This window comes from Archocentrus centrarchus, chromosome 1 (genome assembly GCF_007364275.1).
Source record: "Archocentrus centrarchus isolate MPI-CPG fArcCen1 chromosome 1, fArcCen1, whole genome shotgun sequence".
Taxonomy (NCBI): Eukaryota; Metazoa; Chordata; class Actinopteri; order Cichliformes; family Cichlidae; genus Archocentrus; species Archocentrus centrarchus.
Window position 1 is genome coordinate 34,166,230 of NC_044346.1, and position 24,305 is coordinate 34,190,534.

At 38.9% G+C, this 24,305-nt stretch overlaps 1 protein-coding gene across 1 annotated transcript; it reads right to left on the reverse strand.

Moving 5' to 3' along the window:
* Positions 1 to 8,444: 8,444 nt before the first annotated feature.
* LOC115789326 (sodium channel and clathrin linker 1-like) lies at positions 8,445 to 24,242 on the reverse strand. Its single transcript, XM_030742736.1, is given in 23 exon segments — positions 8,445 to 8,601; positions 8,769 to 8,822; positions 8,825 to 8,864; positions 9,410 to 9,488; positions 11,655 to 11,851; positions 13,531 to 13,723; positions 13,838 to 13,980; positions 14,128 to 14,202; positions 14,335 to 14,406; positions 16,607 to 16,666; positions 16,668 to 16,694; positions 16,887 to 17,058; positions 17,257 to 17,366; positions 18,897 to 18,987; positions 19,340 to 19,410; positions 20,127 to 20,192; positions 20,377 to 20,499; positions 22,012 to 22,147; positions 22,521 to 22,576; positions 22,845 to 22,932; positions 23,089 to 23,141; positions 23,427 to 23,494; positions 23,755 to 24,242. Coding segments are annotated over 23 exon segments (2,100 nt in total). The 5' UTR covers positions 23,789 to 24,242; the 3' UTR covers positions 8,445 to 8,509.
* Between the last annotated feature and the right edge of the window lie 63 nt (positions 24,243 to 24,305).

The window sequence follows — 24,305 nt, forward strand, 5'->3', positions numbered from 1 at the left end:
GTAAACGTGAGGTCAAAGGTCAAATGTGACATGATATTTGGATGCAAACAATAATCTGATATTTAGAAACCCCATATAACAGTATCATCATTTCCTAAATGCTGCCAATACAAACAAAGGCAGTAGAATTTAAAGCATGGGTTTGGAGATAAAAAGACATTTTATGAACATTTGACCATATTTGACTTTGAAGAAGAGGTCAGAGGTCCAAAGTATGTCTATATGTTGTCAATAGAAGCAATGGCAGTAAGAAACATACACTATATTGCCAAAAATATTCACACATCTGCCTTCACATGCATATGAATTTGAGTGAAATCCCATTTTCAATCTATAGAATTTAATAAGTCATCAACTCACCCTTTGCAGTTAACAGCTTCATCTCTTCTGGGAAGGCTTTCCAAGTTCCATAAGTGCATTTGTGAGGTCAGACACCGACGTGGCTTACAGTCTCCACTCTCATTCATCCCAAAGGTGTTCTGCTGTGTTGAGGTCAGGACTCTATGCAGGCCAGTCAAGTTCTTCCACACCAAACTCGCTCATCCGTGTCTTTACAGTCCTGCTTTGTGCACTGGTGTGCAGTGATGTTGGAACAGGAAGGGGCCATCCCCAAACTGTTCCCACAAAATTGGGAGCATGAAATTATCCAAAATGTCTTGGTATGCTGAAGGATTAGGATCCACATGAAGTTTGGAGGTCTGCAGCGATTGACTCTGATTTCACGACTGGTGGCATCCTATCACAGGACCATGCTGGAATTCTCTGAGGTCCTGAAAGATTGTGAGCAAGGTGTGTGGATCAGCCCAAAACTACACGGGAGGAGCTTCTTAGTGATCTGAAGACAGTTGGGACCACAGTAACCAAGAAGCCAGGACACAATTGGTAACACACGACACTGTAATGGTTTGAAATCTTGCAGTGCCCGTAAGGTCCCCCCCGCTCAAGGAGGCACATGTACAGGCCTGTCTTAAGTTTGCCAGTGAACATGTAAATGATTCAGAGAAGGCCTGGGAGGAAGTTTTGTGGTCAGATGAAAACTGAGCAGTCTGGCATCAACTCGAACTGCCGTGTTTGGAGGAAGAAAAATGATGAGTATGACCAAACAAACACTATCCCCACAATCACGTGTGTGTGTGTGTGTGTGCGCGTGCGTGCACCTCAGCAGATTTGGCATTTCATATGATTACAACCTGCTGAACGACGACAGACAACACTTCAATGTCGATTCAGTTAAATTTGTCAAACCAACAGCAAGCTCGTGACTGAGCCAGCCCACTGAAGAACCGCCCCCATCGTCTGTATGAGATTATGCGATGATTAAAAACAGATCAGTCTGTGGAAAACTTAGACTAGAAAAATAGCAAGATGCTGAATTCTCAATACCCGCAATTCTATTGTTAATTGTAATATTTCAAAGACGATATTGTACATCTTTTATTATTGTACACAGAGCCTCAGTAAATTCCACATAAAACATTGTTCAGTCATTTGTATCTCATAGATTACAGATGGCCCTGTGTGTTGCTAAACCTTACAAGGAAGGTCTGAAGGAAAATGTGATTCCAGTCTGGCTAAATCCAAATGCCTGTTTAACTGTAATGTGCTTCAAGTGTTGTCTAGCAGTAACAAACTACAGAGGTCAGAGAGAATGGTTTCCCAGCTGCCAGGTCAGTTTGTACTTTCAGCTGTGATGACTCCAACCTATCTGAACAGCAAGGCAAAGACCGGAATAACACATGACATGGAAAACACAGTGGGTTTCAAAGGAAAAGTTTTGGAGATTTTAGAATACAAATATATTTGTCAGATATATCGATACACTCAATCAAAATGTTATAACAAACAAACAGGAAGTGGTTTCAAAGATATTTCCCTCACAAGTTTGAATCCCAAGTTTTGAATTTTGATTTCTTTAACCCTTTAACGTTCCGCGGCCCGATCAAGGGCCGTCGCGCAGAATTCTTAAATCTACAGTCAAATTTCTCGCTCCCTATGTTGTCAAAACACACATACGAAACATTAAAAGAAAGCCACGGTTCTCCTCTTTCTAACCATGTATGCCATTGCCATGTACAAAAATCACAGCATAACAGCGCAGGGTATTGTAAGCTGATAGCCGAAACTAGTAATTTGACTTTCCTACCTTCGACCGCTCGTCTGGACTCCAAATCTTCATAATTCTCCACAAATTTGGCATCATTCTGTCCGTAACAGTCCAGTGAATATAATCCAATACATCCATGAGGTCAAAAACACGAGTCGTATCCACAAGGGCACCAAAAACAGAGCCTAAACTTTTCTTGAAAAAACGTAAACACTGTTTGTTGCCTCCTGTTAGCTGTATAGCTGCCGATAGAGCCTCCATTTGCTCCAATCGGAAGTTCCGGGTCTTAGGGCTTTGATTGACACCTAACTTGACCAACTGGGACACTGTGACGGCTGTCTGTAGCAAGGAATAGCCAATGAGTGGTCACAGACTAGCACAAGCTCCTGCCCACATTCTGATGACAACAGATCCAACCTATCAGCTCACAGAATAAAAATAACGCTACAGACGCTTAGCCAATGAAATTCTGAACACGTGGATGTATAGTTTGAGGGGTCTATGTTCTTTCTGTAAAACAGAGCATCCTTCGAATGACAGATTTGTGGTTTCAGGATTTCTGTGCGTCAGTATAAAGAGTTTTATGTGTGCTATTGCTGTTTTGATGGGTTTTTTTTGTCAAAAACATGCCAAAACACAAAGAAAAGATTATAAAAGGCTATAGTGCCATGAAAAAACTCCAGTCAAGTGTGTACCATGCCTTTGTAAACCGTGATGACTGACACAGAGAAAAGAACATGTAAAATAATATGTGCCAGAGTATGTAAAATAGTTTTATTTAATATTTTATTTTAAATATAGTATGTATATAGTATATATAGTAATATTTGTGTGTTTATTAAATGTTTGTTGACTATAGCACTGGTTTGGACTACTGTTTATAATGCACACGTTTAGTGTACTCTTTATTGCTTTTTATGATAAAATATGAATTTCTAAAACAGGGAGAGTGGCTTTGGCTCTATATTCTAATTCCTCTAAGTGTAAGCTTTCATTAGAGCCCTCATGATGTCTGTAGGATGAAGCATTCAGAAGTATTGCATATTTCAGGGTTGTCCAAGTGTCTCCAAAAATGTCACTCTGAAAAACGCACAACCCATACCTTATGGAATATGCTGTAAAATGCTCAATTTTACAGCTATTGCTTTCAAATTTGAAATGGGAATAGCCAAGACCTTATTCTTTGCAATCATGATGTGTTTTTAAGTCCATAAGTACCAAATTCAACTGTCTAATCTCTTGTTTTTTTTGTTTTTTAATCTAGGCGAGAAAAAAATCTTCAAATTTGTCTGTTCAAAAGAGAATAACTTTCTGATAGTTACACTTAGAGGAAATCTTACTTTTGTATTAAAAAATATAGAATGTTACCTTTCCAAAATGCCAAGCTTTTTCACATAGTCCCAAGGGTTTAGGAAACAGCTTTAACTTAAAAATTTGAGTAAATTCTTAGGCGTTTTTGACACAAAACCCCCGGAATGTTAAAGGTGTTAAACAGAATTGCATTTTGGCTCCTGTACTAAATGTATCATGTAATTCATATGTAAATGACATATTTAATAATGTATGATATCTATGATACCTACAGTGGAAATTATACCACATGCAACTGATTTCTGTTACTGAAACAGCTGCTTAATCATGAGGTAAACAGACATTAGAGAACAATTACTTTAGTCAGAAAAGACAAACACTGTAGTTGTACACAGGTGTACAGGCACAAAGCAATAGTGCCATCTAATGGCATCACTTAGTATGTTCAGTCAGATTGTGACAGGAAGCCCTCTGAATGTGCTGTATTGTAAACACGTGCTTTTGACAAAGTTATTAAGAAGAGATACAAAGAAACAAAACAACAAAAAGCAAAAAAAGGGACATAGTTATACAATTCCTTGTAGCTGACCCTATAGTCAAGCCCATCCATCAAGGCTTCTTTGGTCAGATTAATTTTAACCACACAATGAAGAAAGTAGTAAAAGAATTTATACCATGATTTACTTCAAAGTTGGTGTCTTCAAATTGATGCAAGGCAGCAAAATGGTCTCCCTCCAGGTTCATCCACACCCTGACCGCATTGTCTGTGACATGGTCAGCACCACCTGGTGGACACAAAAACAAAATAAAATTCAAAATCTTTCATAAACAAAAACTAAGGATGAAGCATCAAAATGGGAAATAAATAAATAGAGAAACTTATGAAAGCTTTAGATATGACAGTAACACTCTTGGTTTATATAGTGCTCAAAGTTAATATACCTGCAAAGTGTATTTTATTAGTAACTATAAGAAAAAATGTCCTGAAATGATGGCAATGTGTGCCAATCTAATAAATATAAACTATAGACAGGCAGCATGCGCCTCTGTTTCTCAAAAGCTTTTTTTTTTTTTTTCTTTCTCCTCATTTTCTCTCTACCCTTTAGGAAGGACTGGAACAAGAAAAGAGAATAACACAGTCAGAGAATAATGACCCAAATGTGTGAAGGTTCTCAAAACCTGATCTTTTCTCCCTCAGCGGAGACCATATTCAGGAAGTCTTTGCCATATATGGTCTTCTGTTCTCCAGCACCCACCATGTCCAGAGGACCAGAAGGATCTTCAGGCAATAAAGCAAACTCTAGTCGTGTAATGGCATCAAAGCAAGTCCTGAGGTGAGGCTGCACTGCCTAAGGGTTACTTGACTGAGCCAGAATCTTCAGCAGCTCATCGATGGATTTTGCCACACATTTTCCAGATCATCAAACAAACTTTAATAATACACAAAGATAACCCAAATAAATACAATGTCGTTTTTTAATGCTGACTTCATTTATTAAGGGAAAAAAAGGCTATCCAAAGTTACCCGGGCCCTGTGTGAAAAAGTAATCGCCCCCTATTCCCAAAAAGTTCAACTTTTGTCTCGTCAGTCCACAGAATATTTTCCCCCAAATCTTGGGGATCATCAAGATGGTTTTTGGCAAATGTGAGACGAGGCTTTGTGTTCTTTTGGTCAGCAGTGTTTTCAGCAGCTAGGCTTGAATAACGTTTTTCCTTAAATGAATTCATCATTTAAAAAGCTGCATTTGTATTTACATGGGTTATTTTGTCTAATATGGAAATCTGTTTGATGATATCAAACATCTAAGTATCACAAATATGCAAAAAATAAATAAATAAAAATCTAGGAATCAGGAAAAGGGCAAATAGTTTTTCATGGTGCTGTCTACCTTTCAGCATTGATGTTGTCTTTCCAGATGTGCAAGCTGCAAATTCCATGCAGGCTTCTGAATAAGATGGATGGTTCTTCTGCTCTTTACAGTAAAGAGCAGAGGACTCTTACATCCTCTAGATTCTAGAGGGCGTAGAGTCCAATATTTCTGGATCATCTTCACGTATGTTTTTTTCTTTGCATCACAGAACTGTAATCTGCATTTGTAGATGGAACACAAACTGTGTTCACAATGATTTTTGGATATGTTCCTAAGTCCATGCTGTGATTTCCATGACAGAATAATGTCTGTTTGCAATACAGCTGAGGGCCTGATGATCATGGGCATTCGATACAGATATTTGCCCTTAACTCATGCATACAGAGATTTCTCCAGATCATTCAGCGGGTAATGAGATATTTAAAGTCTGCGTAATTTTATGTTGAGAACACTATTTTGAAATTATTCTGCAATTAGTAAATGCAGTATTTTTTAAAGACCAGTCAACCTTTGCCCATCTTTACTTCTGAAAAACTCTAAGATTTGCTTTTTTTTTTTTTTTTTTTTTTACACCGAATCACGTGACCTGTTGCCAATTTACCTAATCAGCTGCAAAATGGTTACACAACATATCAACTGATTGGAACTGGGTTTGTAAAAATTGTTGTAAAAATGTTTCAATGATTTAAAAAAAAAAAAAAAAGATGGGGTACAATATAAAGGTCTGCTTATCTCATATCTAAAAAAAAAAAAAAAAAAAAAAAATCATGTGTACGTAATACCTTAGAGAGATGACTCCTTTGAATCCAGTAAAGCTTTCAGACACTTCTGTATCTTATCCAAAAGTCTGTAAAGTAAAGTCTCCAACAGATCTGTTTGGGATCAAACAGGCTTGCATGCACTTTGTCAGTTATATTCACCTGCATGAGCGCATGTGTTTTCATGTAATTCTGCCTTTGTCTTTCAGCGTTAACAAGCCTACAATGCCTATTTTCCATGCATTCTGTTTGGTATGTTTGGTCACATACCAGACTGTGTGGCTGCTTTAAGGGCACCGGGCATCCTATTAACTTTAGCCTTGATCTCTTTCCAGGACTTGTCAACCTTAATAAACATGCCTGACTCAGCAGGCAGTTGCCTCTTGATGTCTGGAGCCAAGAAGATATTCTCTGGTATAACCGCTCCTTGTTATGTAGCCACTTATCTCAGAAATGAGGTAATCAAGTATGGAAATTAAGAAATATAAAGCAATGGGGAAAAAGTAGGCATTAAAATGTATATGAAGTCAATAAAAAAAGAACACCGTTCCCTCACATCACCTCTTGAACTAAGTGAACTTTGAAAAATCATTTTCAAGTATTTTGGTTTATTTTCTGTAGCCACTAGGGAGAGCTGCTGTTTAGCATTTAAGGCAAAGCCAATGTGAATGAAACCACATCTGCATTTAAGAAGTACACAAGCCTTTACTACCCCAAACAAGAATCACTTAGAGGCAAATTAAAGATCAATCTATGCTTTCTCTCTTTTTCTAAGCCTTGACCAGTGTTTGGTTAAAGAGGGTCAGCTGTTTTAGCAATTCACCACCTTCTGCTTGATGAGTGCTACAGTGCATGAAAATGCCCACTGCACTGGCACTGATAATGCTGTCATTCAGAGTACCTTCACACAAAACAAACACAGAGGGATGAAACTACACAATTAGAGATACTGAAACACTGCTGTTGTTTTACAATAGACTGCACAAGAGTGCTATACATTACAACCTGGAATCATGCCCTGCTCCCAAGATAAAGATATCTTTGGAGTCACACTGAGACGGCACAATAAACTGTGCTCTTCCACAGATCCTGCACCTGCAATACTTATTAGGAGTGCCACATCAACTATGGGGTATTCTTAAAAATCTTTTGTATGCATGTGTATTCTCACAACATGATTTCCAGGAGAGTAGATATCGGGTCTGCAGGAGTGCTGAATGTGACACCACAGCCAAGACGGCTTAGCTTAGGAGTAAGAATGCAGGGACGAAATGGGCAACCCTGCCTAAGTCTGATGGTAAACAATATATTTAACACATTTTATCTCGTTTTGTTAACTGGTTAAGTTAACCTAAGCTACCGTGTCCTTGCTTGTTTTACAATAAAAGCACCCCCCAAGCTCAAACAACATTTAAGCAGCTTTGGCTTATTTGTGGGTGTAAAAAAAGCACGACTGAATATTAAAACAGAGAGCATGTAAACTTCTACTGCAGTTTATCCAGTGAGCTAATAGCTGTATAAATCAATGACTGTATAAACAGCTTATTTTTTTTAGTTATTGGTATAAATATGGATATGTAGTTCACACACCTTGAGATAATTGCCTCCACTGATGCCTCTCCTGAAACCTAAAAGTTAAACATTGTGTTAGATTTTTATGTTGCTGAGAAGGAATTCGATTTACATTTGACTGGGAACAGTGCCTTATGGAGTTTGTTTAATCACTAACTTTAATGGGAGGAAAATGCAATTTATCCTTCACATTCTTAACACCAGGCCTGCAACCTGTATGTTTGTTCTTATATTAGATATATGGAAGATTTCAATCTACCTTTAACCATTAGTTACGTGCCCCACCTTTAGGTTTTTGGGATCTGGTCCCAGATCCAAATATCAACACTAATGCTGGTACTGGTATCGGCTGGATACTTGTTTGTTTCTCTCTAGTTCAGTTCATCAGAATGTAGACATGTCTGTGCAGTCACCCCTCCTCTCATGCAGGTACACTTTGCTCCGCCCCCTCCCCCTGCTCTGCTGTGTTTAGCTCTCCTGAGATCACGTGACTCAGCGACGCGATGCAGTGACTTGCAGGTTGCAGTAAGAAAGGCGAGCATCATGTATTTTACAGCTGTAAATGAAAACACTGATGTGTGTTGGAGGAATTCTTTACTATGGCAACACCAGCTTTGCTGTGAAATTTTCTCATAGCTTTCAATTCAGGATTTTTTAAAGTGCCGTCTCTAATGCTTTTAATGCGTCTCCCTCTAGTCAAGGCCTCAGATATAAAAGTTTGATACATGCGACCACAGCCATTTTATTAATACGCAAAAATATAACCATTATAACTTCAAACATACACACAATTAAAAAACAACAAAAACACAAATTCTAATTTGTGTTTATTTTGTTTTATAAAAGAGTGAAAAATACATCTTCCATATCGGTATTTTAAAAAAAAGATGAACTCATGACTGCAATTTTTCCTTGTACCACATTATACAGGCTCTGGAATCCACCATGGCTGTTTTTCTTCTGTGCTGTGATTGCAACCTATCAGCTATTTAAAGAAAAAGGAAAAAAAGTTAAATAAATGAGCATCACTACAAATATATCAGTATTCAATCAGTCAACAAAGTAACAGGAAAAATACACATTTCTCACTTGTAAGAATCTCACAATGTCAGCTCACCACAGAGATCAACACAACAGATTAGTCACCCATACCTGCTGTTGAAGCAGAAGCTGCCCTTTGTTCTGCTTGTGTCAGCCGTCTCTGAGACGACTCGCCTTCTCTTGATACTCTGCGAGCTGCTTCTCATACTGCCACAAACATGCATCAATTACACACGGAGTGAAACACAAACATCTCAGTGTTAAAACTTTTTTTTTTTTTTTTTTAACGTTCAGATGCAAGCTTTGCATTTTAAAATATGCAAAAATAAAAAAGCAAAAATCTGAGAATCTTGACAGCAGCAGTGCAGTTCATTGTTTCTGAACAAAATCCAAGTTGTTTCAGTTCATGGTTACATGGTTAAATGTTTCACTAAACACAAGACGCATTATTCTTATACGTGCATTATGTGAGAAAAACTGTCCTCAAACATCACTTGAGTTCATATGATGGAATCACCAAATCTTTAAAGACTGCTGACATTTGTCTTAGCTCGGCATCTGCAGAGGCCAACACCAGTTAAGGGCTTAAATAATATAGTATTCTGTCCCAGAGTAAAAAATATCCTTCATTTATAATACAAGAACTAGTTGAGAATGGTCACAGTTCCTTTTTTTTTTCCTCACAATAAATTCTAGTATGTGTGTGTTTGTGTGTGTGTGTGTGTGTGCACGTATGTGTGTGTTCCTCAAACCTCAGAAATTGTGTTATGGTCAGTCTGAAGCTGCACCTCCAGCTCATGTGAACGCTGCTTCTGCCGATTCAGCTCTGCTCTGAAACCAACAATAAAAGCATAAAAAAAAAGAACATGAGCGCAGCCATCTGTCAGAGAGATGACAAAAAACACCTGTAATAGTTTATCTTCAAGTGTTCCAACAAGTATTTACAATACAGAGCAGCACAGTACAGCTGTCAGTGAGTGCAAAACAACTTCAAGCGCCAAGTGAATTTTAGTTTCAGCTGTTATCAAAATCTTTGGTGCTGCTTAAACTTTGATTCAGTGTTGCAGATAAAACTGATACAATAAAGTCCTTAAGTGTAAGGTATCAGAGCGAGAATACTTCTTCACATTTAATTAAGAGTTTTTATTTCATTTAACAGATTGCTGTATTGATTTTTTTTCCCCAATGTCATCCTTTTTTCATTTTCTTAAAACACCACATTGCTTCACATTTTTCTACATCATAGGCACAGGGAGATAAAAGTAAAGCATGCTGTGTTAGGTGAAAGAGACAGCTGCACACTGATATTTTGAAACCAACTTTAGCTTAGTTATTGAGTTTCGACCTGCCCATTTGGCCCATTTATCAGCGTGGTCAATAGTGGCGCCAGCAATGACCTACAGCTCATGGAAGCAATTAAGGTACTCAAGCTCCCATCTGAGTCATAACTCACTCAATTCTGAAAACAGACTGGACACAATGTTTCAGATTCGGCTTGACTTACACCTCAGAGGATGTTATAGCCTGTGTTTGTCTCAGATAAATGCCAGTAAATCTGCTTAAAACCTTAGAAAAGAGACTCCTTACAAAGCAAATATCACAAACAAATTCACACTTAAATGTTCTTTAGTGACACAGTAAATAGATGTCAGTATATCTTTGGACATGTAGCAAAATAGAAGAATACCTTAGTAGAATTTTAACCATGCTAAATGTAAACAAATATAGGCAATATGCTTCCACTCCCTAAAAGATTACGGAAGCAGTCACTTCAGTTTTGTGTTAGGGAGTTGAGAGTGTTAGACAACCCCTGATCTGCACAAGCACATACTTGGTAATTACCCAGATGTCAGAGTTGAAAAGAGCTTGTAAGTTACAGTTATGTGATAAAGAAAGTTTTGGCAGGATTGCATAGTCTGAAAAGTATGAAAAACTAAAGTTCACAAATGATTTGGTAGCTTGCAAAGACACCAATAACACCAAGAACATGAAGTAATCTTTTTCTGTATGACTTTATCAGTCTCTCACATAATTGTGAAGGACTTTTGGCACAATGTTGCTTCAGTTCATTGACGTTTGTGGGCACTGGTTTATGTCACCCTTCCACAGCATTTCAGGACTTTGGGCCACTGTGACACCTTGATTCTTTTTGGCAATTCTGTTGTAAATTTGCTGGCGTGATTTGAGTTGCTGTCCTGTTGAATGACCCAGTTTTGAACAGGCTTTAGTTGTCAAACAAATGGGTCACATTTAACTGTATGATACTTTGGTCTACAGGGGAATTCAAGATTGACTAAGTTACCCCAAGGTGCCCAGATCCTGTGGCTACAAAAAAAAAAAAAGAGCCTAAATCACCACCCTTGTACAACTGTGGTTGACAGTTGGTGTTTGCACTGACATGCTTTGTTTTTATTTTTGCCAAACATGACACTGTGAATTGGCCAAACATCTCTGCTTTTCAAAGGACATTATTCCAGAAGTCTTTTGGTTTGTTCAGATGCAATTGTGCAAATCTAAGCCGTGGTGCCATGCTCTTTTTAGAGAGATAAGGCTTTCTTCTGGCAGCCATCACAAACAAGCCACACTTGTTCAGTCTTTTTCTAAATTTACTGTTCTGAACTTTAATGCCAGCTGGTGTCTGTACAGTTTGAAATGCAACTCTTTGGGTTTTGTACAATTTTTCTGATGACCTTGAGGTAAATTTGCTGGGACATCAACTCTAGTGGTGGCCACACTTGCTGATGATCAGCTTATCAAGTGTACTTGATTAGCAGTACCTGGTTGCTACTTACGCTGTTAATTCCTATGAATTAGTAAGAGGGGGGACTTAGAAAGTTTTCACAGTTCTCTATGCAGTCCTGAGAAAACTTTTTTATATGACTGTAAGTTACTTAATTAGATAATTAACTTGCAATCCTTTGGTCCAAAAGCGCATTTCCCTTTTGCACCTTCTGTTCAATTATTCGTATTATTAAAATATACTTTCAAAATTCTTACTTAAGAGTTGTAATTTTAGTCTCAAATGCATGGACCAGGTTCTTGGCCTCTTCCTTCCATCGCTGTGTACTTTTCTGCTGAGCTGTAAGAAGGCGCGTGAGATCAGCACTAGAACTTCTGCTGCTTTCCTCCAGCTCCCTCACCCGTGCATCCAATTCCTGCTCCTTTAAGCTGTACTCTTGCTCCATCTGAGAAACCTGGAGGAGGATGTAGCAGATGGAATGAGCTTGTAATGTCCCAAAATTTTTTTTTTTAAATGGACAAATAAGTAATCCTACATTACCAATCATTAACATTATTACTACATCAGTTGTGTGCAAACCCTGTTATATGCTGATGGGAACTGGCAGGCCAAGCGGAACACGGGTCGGGCAGTGGTTTAAGCAAAAACTCGGGTGTTGGAGGAGTTTGGTGAGGTCATGGAATATGACTTTTTGACTGCCTTAAAGCAACTCTGGCAAACTGTCAGGGAACACAGGAAGGGAAAGTGGTGCTCTACTCACATGGTGTATAGTGCAGGTGGGGCACTGCTAACTTCAACATAGGATATAGTCAAATGGTGGAAGGAATACTTCAAGGACCTCATTAATCCCAGTGACATGCAGAGGAATGGGGTGGATGAGATTCACCCCGAATTCCTAAAGGCTCTGGATGTTGTAGGCCTGTCGTGGCTGACACACGTCTTCAATGTAGCGTGGAGATCTGGGGCAGTGCCTCTGGATCTGCAGACTGGGGGGGGGAATTCCCATCTTACAGGCAGTTAACATGTCAATAGGAACCAGTGGGTGTGCTCCAGCTATTGGAGGATAACACTCCTCAGCCTCCCTGGAAGGTCTATGCCAGGGTGCTGGAAAAGAGTTCATCCATTACTCAAACCTCAGATTCAAGAGGAACAGTTGCAGTTGCTGTCCTGGTTGTGGACCACTGGACCAGCTTTTTATCCTTAGGATATTCAAGTGTGTGTGGGAGTTTGCCCGTCCAGTCTACATGTCTTTTGTGGACTTGGAGAAAGCATTTGACCCTCAGGGTATCCTGTGGGGGATGTTTTGGGAGTATGGGGTGTCTGGCCCGGTGTCACAGGGCCACTCAGTCCCTGTACAGCTTCAGCAAGAGTTTGGTCTGCATTGCTAGCAACAAGTAGACTCATTTCCAGTGGGTGTTGGACTCCGCCAGGGCTGCCCTTTGTCACGGATTGTTTATAATTTTTTATGGACAGAATTTCTTGGCATCGCCAAGTGGTGGAAGGATTCTGCCTTGGGGGCCTCAGAATCTCATCTGTTTTTTGCAGACCAGAAGAACAAGATCATGGATACAAGTAGCAGAAATGAGCTTCCTCCATAGGGTGGCTAGCCAGACAGGGTGAAGAGTGCAGTCATTTGAGAGGGGCTCAGAGTAGAGTCACTACTTCTCCACATCAAAAGGAGCCGCTGAGGTGGTTCGAGCATCTAACTAGAATGCCTACTGGGCACCTCCTGGGTGATGTTCATGTCCTTTCAGTAAGAGAGGACATGCCTGGGTAAACCTAGGACATGCTGGAGAGATTATGGGGGTGCCTCGATGAGGTTGCTGGGGAGATGGAAGTCAGGGTTTCTCTGCTTAGGCCACTGCCCCCATGACCTGGCCCCAAATAAGCGGAAGAAAATGGACGGATGGAATTTTACAATTTCTTATTAGAACGCATTATGGCAACTCCAAGACCCACAAGTTTTGAAAATTAACTTATACTGGACAATAATGAATATTCGTCTCTGCTTCTTAAATTTTGATCATTCTATTTTAAACCATCTCATGTAGTACTTCAATTTTTAATCAGAGTGCAGTGCTAAATTAGCCTGATAACAGGAATACCCAGATGATTCACATCCTTCCTATTAACCTGTTGCTTGGCCTTTCTCTGGACCAGCAGGGTGGCTTTGCGGAGCTCATCCATCTCCCTGCGGAGCTGCAAGTTCTCCTGCTGCAGCTGCAGCCGCTCCTCACTGACATCAATGCAGTCATTGCGAGCCGCAGCCAGAGAGCTCTGCAGCCGCCGCACTTCCTCCTGGGAACGTGACAACTCCTCGCTATACCTACGGGTGAATGTTTGGAAGTAGTAAGGAGTGAAGTAAAAGTAGAGCACTAAACTTGATGTGCAGAACACTTACAGATCAATCTAACAAACAGTAAGCCTATATTACACTTACTCCATCTCCATCTTTTTTAGTTTGTTCTGCGTGCTTTGCAGAGTGAGACTTATGTCTTCCTTCAGCCTCTCAGCATCTAGACACCTCTGATGAAGTGCATCAATCTTCCTGAACTCTGGCTCAGCCCTTCCCTCCTTATATAGCTAAAACAAAACAAATCAGACACTATTAAGAAGGATCAGCAGTACCTGACGTCATTCACAAAAACCATACAATCAAAGATCATCAGAACTCTGGAACAACTTTTAGAGGTGTTTTTCTTGTGTTTTCACTGATAATTTCACAGATACCTTCTCCAGTTCCTCCTCTACAGCTTATCTCTCTCGCAGGGACCTTTCAATCTGAGACTCTTTATCTGCACACTCCTAGACAGGGTTGGAAAAGAAGAGACGAGGAAAATGTTGGAAGGAGACAGAATAAGTGAAAAGGTAGAAAGTACAAGAGGATTTAGGTTGATTTTGAAATGAATTTGCCCTCTTAGTTGGACAGGTTCTTACCAGTTGCAGTGCAGACAGCTCCTCTGCCATACACTGAATTTGAACATTGCACTGTTTGCGAACATTTTCCACCTGTTAAAAGATAAAGGCACAAAGCTGAAATATGGGGAGTTTAGTGGCTTTGCTTTTCCTTCCCCTTAGACTGACTTATAACAGTCACAAAAAAACTTAACTTCTGAACCTAGCCATGTAAGTACAAATATAAGTAAGGAAAGCTTGTCTGCATTTAGAATTTTGCTTTTACGTACTTATTTAACTTTTTCCAAAGCGTATTCGGTAACTGATGGAGGAAATGGCAATGTGTGATGAACAATAAATTTATATAAAAGCAAAATGAAATCAAAGGAGAGAGTAAAATGCATGAAAATGAAATAAAGCTTAGAAAGTCAAGATGAAAATAAACATCCAGCAGCAACACTGGCGTGTATTTATTGATCTGATTTCTCCATTGATGTTAACTCTGATTTATGTATGAATGAGACAACAGATAACAGTGTGACAAAGGTCTTAAAATAAGCAGAAGAATAACTGTAGCAATATGAAATGGAGAAATCTCAGCAAAAATGATATTTTAGAGTGTTGGTAATGCTGCGCTTTCTTTGTAGTTCATTGAATACATGATAAATATTGAAGACATATTGCCTTGGGATCACACCAGCTACAAAGGCAGTGTAGTGAGTTCTTGGACTTCAGACACTTTTCAAAATATGTTTATATGCTAGATAAAGATGTCCTTGGCATTTCTCACTAGAGTAGATGCCTCGAGGATCACATTTTGCCATGATGACATACAAACACGTTACTGTGGCCGGTAAACCGAACATCAGTGACGCAGCAGCTCATCCAGCTCACGAGCCATTAATATCACAGGTTACTGCCTGTAAAATGTCAAATGTGACCTTGACTATGAGCACAATGGGGGGTGAAGACACATTAGGTGGTCACTGTGTGCAAGTTTCTCTAAAATCTAAACAGTACAGTTGTGGATGGGCAGACGGACACATCACCATATAATAAGCTCATTGGTCATTTGGCTGGATAATCTTTATTATATATATATATATAAAAAAAAAGGTCATCATTACCATACTCTTACTTCCTATCACTATAAGTATTAAAGGTAAATGTCATTCCTTAAAAAATGTTTACTGATAAAGTAAGTTGAAAAAATATCAAATATATCAAAAGCATTTCTTTGCTCATAACATTTAAAGAGACATTTATTGTTTATGTCTATGTTACTGCTTTTTTGTTGACATGATATCGATACTACATATTCAAGAATAGCTTAAAACTGTGGACACTACTTTGTGTCTCCTACATATACATACTTCCTAATGCAAGCATTAAATAAACGTGCATTAGAAATACTCACAAAACAATGCAACCACAGAGTATGTGCAAGCCAAATGTGAATACAGGAAAATTCTAAAGCCTTTTAACTCTGACAACCATTTCTGCAAATTCTTTCCCTCATATTTATCAGTCTGAGTGGCCCTCATGTCCTCAGGTAAGTCCAAGGTCTGACTACCAACTGTAAGCCGTCCGGGAATTAATTCTTCATTACACGGCCTATCTTAACACTAAATTGCCTTAAATGAGGATGAGTGACAGTGTAGATTAAGGTTAAAAAAAAAAACAAAAAAAAAACATAACACTTTTACTAAAATATTTAAACTCAACCTGTATTCATGATTAAAAATTACCTGGAAGATAGGTAATCAAAGGCATGATGAAGGCAAAGCCCCATGATTTAGGAAAAGTCTAAAAGCATCAACATTTAATCTTTAGAATATCATCCTACGTTGAGGGCCAGCAGGAGACTAAGATGACAGCTAGTGCTTTAGTCATACCATCCTGCATTAATAGGATTAACAGTTGAAGGCCTTGATGAAAAAGACCCATTAACAGAGCATTAATCACCATGTCTCCAACTGAGGTTACACAGGGTAAAAGAGCAAGGCTTTGCTTTCAGATTAGTGCCTCATATGTTTAAAAAAAAAGAAAAGGAAGGCAGAGTACGTGGTACAATTGGAGGCTGCACGTCCATGTGAAACTAATTATAATTCTAAAACTCTGTGGTTTCTGTAATTTTTCAGAATTGCCATTTTAAAAAGAAAGCATACAGAGTTGGCACCAAATACCCTGATGTCATCTACTGCTTTTAAGTAATGATGTGATTTGCTTCAAAGCAGACCTTAGTCACACATGAATCAAATTACATGGGTGTATTTTAGGAGAAACATTCATTTAGACATTGGTAACTGTGTACCTCTTTCCTGGTGCGGACTGTAGCATCATGGATCAACCGTTTGATTGCTTCCTTTGTCTTTTTCCAGCTCTTCTGTCTTCTGTTTCTTCTCTTCCCTCTAACAGGGCCCTGAAGTGAAAAGTAAAGGCAGATACAGAGACACATTTGAATGGGCAAAGTTTTAAAAAGCTAAAGTGATTTGTAAACTATGTAGGAGATGCAGCTGAATATGCAAAAAAAAAGAAGACTTGGCCATTTAAAGCAAATGGGACAAAAAAAAAACCAAAGAGCACAAAGTAACTGCTTTTAACCTGGTCTTTCTTTGCAATGTGGCCTCTTCAGCCACTTGAACACTCTCTCGAACTTTGGACAGGGCCTCATATTTCTCCTCTTCCAGGGTGGTGCAACGTCCCTGGAGTTCCCCCAGCTTTCTCTCCCACACAGTTTGTTCTCTGCGAACTGCCTCTTGCCTCCTGTGATGCAGCTTTTAAGCCTGCCATTGAAGAAAAGAAAGGATATCAAGCAGCAGAAAGACAGTCAGGGAACTGCTGCTTGACCCTATAACCACCAAAGCACTGATGTAAAATTCCATGACTTTCTATAAGATCAACACACGGGAAGTGCTTTTCCTAATCTCAAGCAGTCTTCCATCTTAGCCAATGAAAACCAACAGTTTAGCGTGTGCTGACCTGGTCTCCAGCTGGCTCAAGGCTGCCTGAAGCTGCTGGAGCCGTCTATCTGCTGCATGTTCTCGGCCCCGTGCTTCAGCCACGTCTTCCTCCTAAATACATACGTATACATTTAGGTCTAGAGGTTTAGGACAATGACATTTTGTTTGTAATTTTGTCTCTTACACCACTGTAGTGGTGTAACTCAAAACAAGATGCAACTGAACTGAACTGCAGGAAGGTAAGAACACTGAATTAACCATTCAGAAACTATTTTTTATGCTTATGTAAAGTAATTGGAAAGAGTAGCAATTTTAAATATAAGGACTAGATTGTTTTAATACTTAAAAGAAATAATTTGCAGTCAAAGACCGCCGCCTGGAGTCTTTGAAGTCTGTGACCATGGACATCATCAAATACTACATTTCCTCCCTTGAGATGCTCTGCCTGATTTAAATTGCTGCTTGTTTGTGGGTCTCTCTCCTTTCAGTTTTGTCTTCAGTAACCAAAAGCATGCTCTATTGGGTTGAGCTCAAGTGACTGAGTAGGCCATTGAAGAAGATTCCATTTCTTTGCTTTGAGAAACTCTTGGACTGCTTTCGCAGTATTCTTTGGTGCTTTGGGTCATTATCCACTTGCACAGTGAAGCGCCATCCAATCACTTTTGCAGCATTTGGCTGAAACTAAGCAAAGAGCATAGCCCTGTACACCATCAGCAATATCCACATCAATCAAAACTTGTGACCCAGTTCCATTGGCAGCCATACATACCTATGCGATAGCTTTGGCTCCAACATGCTTGACAGACTTTGACTCACAAGCTGTTTCTTTCCTTCGCCGTACTTTTCTCTTCCCATCATTATGGTACAAGTTAATCTTGGTTTCATCTGTCTAAATGTTTTTTCCAGAATGTGGCAGGCTCTTTTAGATGTTTTCTAAGTCTAATGTGACTTTCCTGTTCTTGAGTATAACCGGTGGTGTGCACGTTCTTGTAAACCCTCTGTATTTACACTCATGATTCATATCAGGTTCAAAGTGCTGTTACAGTAAAGTTGCAGAGATTTGAACTCAGAGATTTTTAGTAGATGTATGAATTGGAACATCCTAGGTAAGAGCGGTCGAGTTATCAAGTTCACCAGATTTTCAGAAAACATGAACTCTGACCCTTAACTTGAGGCCAAGGTCGCCGAAATTCAAACTCACATCGTTCTCGAGTTATGGCTAACTTTAAAGTTTTTGTGGAACTTGACCTCTGACCTTTACCTTCAAGTCAAGGGTCTGAGATTCAAACTTGTCTTTTGGACACATTTTTTGTTGTTTAAGGTCCATTACCATAAAATATTCAAGTTATAGTTATATGCTGAAAAACAGCATGAATTGTGGAACCCCAGCTTTGAAGAGTTAAGCTAAAATATTGCATTACTTGCTGAGTAATTACAGCCATATCTATGCAGAGGGATTTTCAGGGTATTAAACATAACTGAACAAATCAACAGCTATTTCATGGTATTGAAATAAGTAATATTCATTAATATTCATGAATTAAGCAAATATACAGTACCAGTCAAAGTTTGGACACATGGTGAGTGTGTCCAAACTTTTGACTGGTACTGTATGTATTTATGTTTTTGTCCTTGTCTAACCCGTCTCTGCATCTGTTCCTGAAGACTCTGCAACAACTTGGTCATCTCATCCACTTTGGCTGTGGCTGTCCTCAATTCAGCTTTGGTTTGCCTACGTAAGGACAGAGAAAGGAAAAAAAGACACAAAATAAAAGATTAACTGCGATCTAGAATTTATAAAGAAAATATAAAAAAAAATACAATATAAAAAATTATATTTAAACTTTAAGCCTTAAGAAACTAAGGAGTATAAATGGCATGTTGTGGAACACTTTGAGACTTTTACACTACACCGCTCGTTCTAAATTAATTTATAGTACCTTTATCTTTTATGCAACCAATTCCCATTCACACAGGCTACAGGACATGGGAGAAGCTCATTTTTAGCCCAGTGTAGCATGGTGTGTACCTAGTGTTACACAATAACAGAACATGACCTCTGACAGCAGCCAGTAGATTGTTACCTGAGCTGACTGTGTAGCTCCTCCATCTCGGTGCTCTGCTCTGTCACTGTCTTCAGGAACTGCTGGTTAGTCTGTGTGTGGCACGAAAGACAAGACTGCCATTTGTGTGGCATGACTGCGAACACAGCTCCAACTCTGAGAACATCCAAACCACCTTTGTCTCTAATAAAATTTTAAATGTCCTTTTACATTTAACCCTGATGAGCCTCTGTCAGTCAGTGCTACACTGACACCATGCAGTGAAAGAAAGAGGCTGTTTGCATGAACACTCAGAGGGGAAAGCCTAAAGCTTGCCTTCCCATTAAAAATGCATTAGAGGGATACAGTATTACTATACTATTTCTTCATACACTGTATTGTGACTGAGCACCTGGCATGTGTGTTCACGTATTTTTATGTGAATAAAAATATCCACAAATGTTGTACCCCTTAATCTCCAAGCAAGGTTAAGCCTAAGTACAGATCAGTTATCTCTCTAAATAAATGAATAATCTCTAGTGCTGAATTATCTGTGACTGCAGGTTAGAGAGAGGCAGACAGAGAGAGAGGATAGAGTACGACTAAAAAAAAAAAAAAATCTAGTTAGCGGATTACCAGGTGAGCTGACAGTCTATTAAACAACGTGACAGTTCTGGGTGACTACCAGAGTGATTTAGAAAACCAATTCACTTTAGTTAAAAGATTAATTATTAGAGCAGGGTTGATTTCGGAAAAGTGCACAGCATTTCGATCCTGTGGCTAATTGGGAGGAAGTAATTTTACACGCTTTTAATTAACCATTACTTACAGATTCCAGTTTCTGATTGGCTGTTTGGAGCTTGTAAGTGTGCTGCTGAAACTGAAAAAGCTGATCCTGTGATGAAAAAAGGGGCATTCATCTCAAGTTAACAAACAGTAATTACCGATTATTTCATACATTAACTAAGGCCAAACTGCTCTAATTAACCTGATTTCAATGATAATGGCTCCATCTAGTGGTGAAGGGTTATTGTTCTATTAATGTGCTGGCTTTGCATGTTAATTTGAGAATACTGAACCTTGAGCTGCTGCCTCTGAGCATCATGGATTTGTCCATCAGAGATTGTCTTCTGGTAGAGCTGCTGGAGGCGGTCCAGCTCCTGGGCTGCAGTCTGCCACAGTTCCGTGGCCTGCATCCTCTCCTGAACACATACAGCAGACAATATCCACCCACATTTTGGCACACACTTACTACGAGTTGCAAGAAGAATACCAAACATCTTTCTGCATTCGCTGGAGATCATTACTCCAGACCAAACTCTTCTCTCTCAAAGACAATTAATGGTTTCTAAATAATGTGTGTGGCATCGTGTTAGCAGGATAACAAATCACCACTGATTTAAAAAAAAAAAAAAAAAAAAATTGACCTGGATTTTGTTCAGAATTATTGCAAAAATGACAACTTCATTATAAGAATGTGCTTTCCATTAATACGCGTGAGCTCACTACTCTGAAACAATTATGTACTGTTTCCCAATGTTGTAAAACACAGAAGGTGCAGTGTTTAGCTGTCAGAAAGCAATCCTGACAAAGCTGGAGTGGCAGTTTCCTTGTGCTCTCCACTGAGTCCACAGAGATGAAAATAATATTGATCTTCTAATCTAACTTCCAGTCACGATGAATGTTCACAGTATCCCGCTACATTCCAGCTACACTTCAACTCAGCCAAGGCCTTGTTGTGGTTTCAGTGTCCATAGAAAATATCAGAAAATAAATATCTATTCTTCAATGTGCACACATGTTAATATATTTTAGGGTTGTTTCACAAATAAATCTTTATTTGACTGCTGCTCAAAAAAAAGAAAAAAAAAAGGACTCCAACTAACCACTGATTTCCTTATTAAATAATCAGCCATTTTTTTTTCTTCAGTGGATCGACTGAATATTTAGTTTAACCCCTGCCCAGGATGATGTATATGGTTTTTAACTGGTCAGTGAACGAACAGTCCAAACCCCTAATACAGTTAGGTTGCTGTCATAAATCATAGAAAGATAGCAAACCCTCATGCTAAAAAAGCACCAGCTAGAAAGTATCAAGCATTTTTTTTGATACTTATAAATTGGTGCAGATTAACTTCCCGTTTAGCATCTAATCAAATAATCAACTAATCATTACACTTCTAAAAATGTTTTTCTTTTGATCGTAGATTGGATTGGTCGGGGGGGGGGGGGAAGGGCACCAAAAACTTTTCAGGGATTAAGAAATGAGTTAACTTACAGACTTCCTGCCAAAATAAACTTAAATTAACCAATTAACCTTGCAAGCCCTCTGTCTACACAAGGGCAGTGCTGGACCAAACTATGTTACTACAACCTTATACGCATTATTAGGACTACACCCGACTGCAATAAGCAGGACTGTAAAATCCTATCAGAAAGGAGAGGAAAAGGCAAGCATCAAAGGAAGATAGATTATAGTCAGTCAGTCTATAGCAAGATAACAGCCTTAAAGCAAAGAACTACAAGGCAGCTTTCAGATGACAGAAGGCCGGTATGGTATCAGTTTTTCCTTTTTATAGAAAGAATTCTACAAATGTTCAAAATTTTTGATTACTGTATTTCACTTTACAGTTTAAGATGATTCCTTTTCCTAAGTTAATCATCAATTATTAATTCTCAAAAGGCTTAGACATATCAAATGTATTTATGCAGACCTGTTCAGACAGGTGGACCTGTTCTTGAAGGTTTTTGATGAGTGCATCCTCTTCCAGTGTGCTGCCCTCTACTCCTGAAGCCACGGGGAGGGCATGAAGCTGCTTCTCAACAGACTCTCTCAGCTCTGCATGAAGTCTGGAAAAGGTGGCGGTGTTTGATACTCTCAAAATGTTATTGATGAGTGCTGAACAAACCACAACAATCTTAATTGGGTTAATTATTTAGCTGGGATGTAAATGGTCAAGATGCCAAAATACTAATCAAAGATCTAATTACTAGACAAATGAACACACTAATTACAGCAAACTCATTTGTGGTAGGTCATAGAAAAACAATCAGCCACTGAATGTAAAATAATTCAAGTAACAAATCTGTATATGATACTGAATAATGCCATCTCTCATGACAGGTTTAACTTATTAACAACATTTGTACATTTGTCATTATGTTCTGTTGCACAACTGACTTCCTTATATCCTGACGAGCGGATCCCAATTTTTTTTTTTACCTTTCATTTTCCTTGACAACCCTCTCCAACTTCACTTTGACATCTGTCATCTGCGCCTGTTGATTTACGTAAGTACGTGAACACTGAGTGTCATCAATAACATCCTGTCACATTTAATGCCCCTGATGACCAAGAAATCTCAAGATTAAGGTATTTATTTCCCAGCTATGTCTATTAGTGTAGCATGGTGTATAATCAGTTTAATAGATTTCAAGGACTTAAATGTATAAATCACACCACTTCAGCATGCACCTATCTATTTGTGTGTTTGAACATTTCACGTGAAGACTCTTTCATTATTTCAGTGTGTTTTGTTGATTTTACCTGATATCTCTGCAGCTGTTCAGTCATTTCTTCGTTCCTCATTTCTTCCATGTGCCGATCATACTCAGCTATCAGAGGAGCCATTATGCTGTAACACAGATGAATGATGTTGTCAGTTGTTGGGGGAAACTCATTTTTTCTCCTTACTTTATTTGTATTCGCCTTAACTTTGTCTTGCTCAATCTCTAGTGAAAATGTGTTTCTCAAACGTGTCTATGAAGTGGTATGAAACTGACGAACCAACCCTCTGTCTGAGATCCAGGGCACGGAGACCCTACCCGTCTTTCCTCCCTCAACCTACCAAAAAAAGAGGCATCCAAGTGTTGAAATATTTGGTATAACTACTGCTAATGTAGTTAATTATACCAAATACTTCACTTTCCTTAATTAACAAAACAGTAAAGATGGAAAGGTGCCAGAGTCCAATTATTAAATTTGCCATTGATATACTGATTAATTTCCACACAAAGCCTAAAAAGTTATCCATAAATTGTTTAATCGAGATACCAAACACCAAACCTGAATAACTTTAGACAATCTAAATGTGCACCAGTTTTTAGGCTTAAGATGAGGTCTTTGTACCTGAGAAGATGTGGACTGAGCGTGGTGCCCATATTGATATTGACTGAGAGCGGAATTTAACCTGTGGACTGTAAACACAAAAAAAAGACAATATTCATAACTGTCGAGGTGTCACTTTCCTAAAACAAACCAATCAACCAACCAACAAACAAACCTTTCTAGTGATTATCATAACAAAAACTGTAAACATCCCAAAAATTCACACCAACGCTTTCCCAGCGTTTATTTAAACAGGGATCATGCATATATGACTTATTAAAGAATGGCGGAGAAGACTGACAGATGGAGTAACGGAAAAATATGCATGTATCCTCCAACTTCCTCTTACCTTGATCACGCAAAAACTCAAGCTCTGCCTCCATCCTTATTGTGTCGTTTAAAGAGAAGCAAAACAGTGTGCGCTGGGCAGCTTAAAACCATTACCAAAACTAAAGATAACATTTAAAGCCTGTCAAACCTGTCCCCACTAATCACAGACGCTCTTTTCAAGGCAACTTTTCAGAGTTGGAAAAATTGCCTCTTAAGAATACATTAATTCAGCTTACGATGGCACAAAGCCGCTGCAAACGCTCACTATACTAGCTTGTTATCGTTACCTGTAGTAAACCGGTGCAGCTAGCGTTAGCTGAGACAGCTAGTCAATCTCGGCTAAGCTCATCGTAACAACCCAGCGTTTTGATCTCTTTAACAAACCGTCAAACACATTTTCCGAGACAAAGTGCGCTTCCAAATCATGTGAATGTGTCACATTAGCCGTGTTAGTTAAAAATACAAAAATCATAATAGAGACGTTTTTGCTTCCGTCCTCGTTTCCTCCTTCTCCTCCTCCCTCCGCTCTCGTTTCAGCAAAGCAAACAAACGCAGCAACAATGGAAAAGA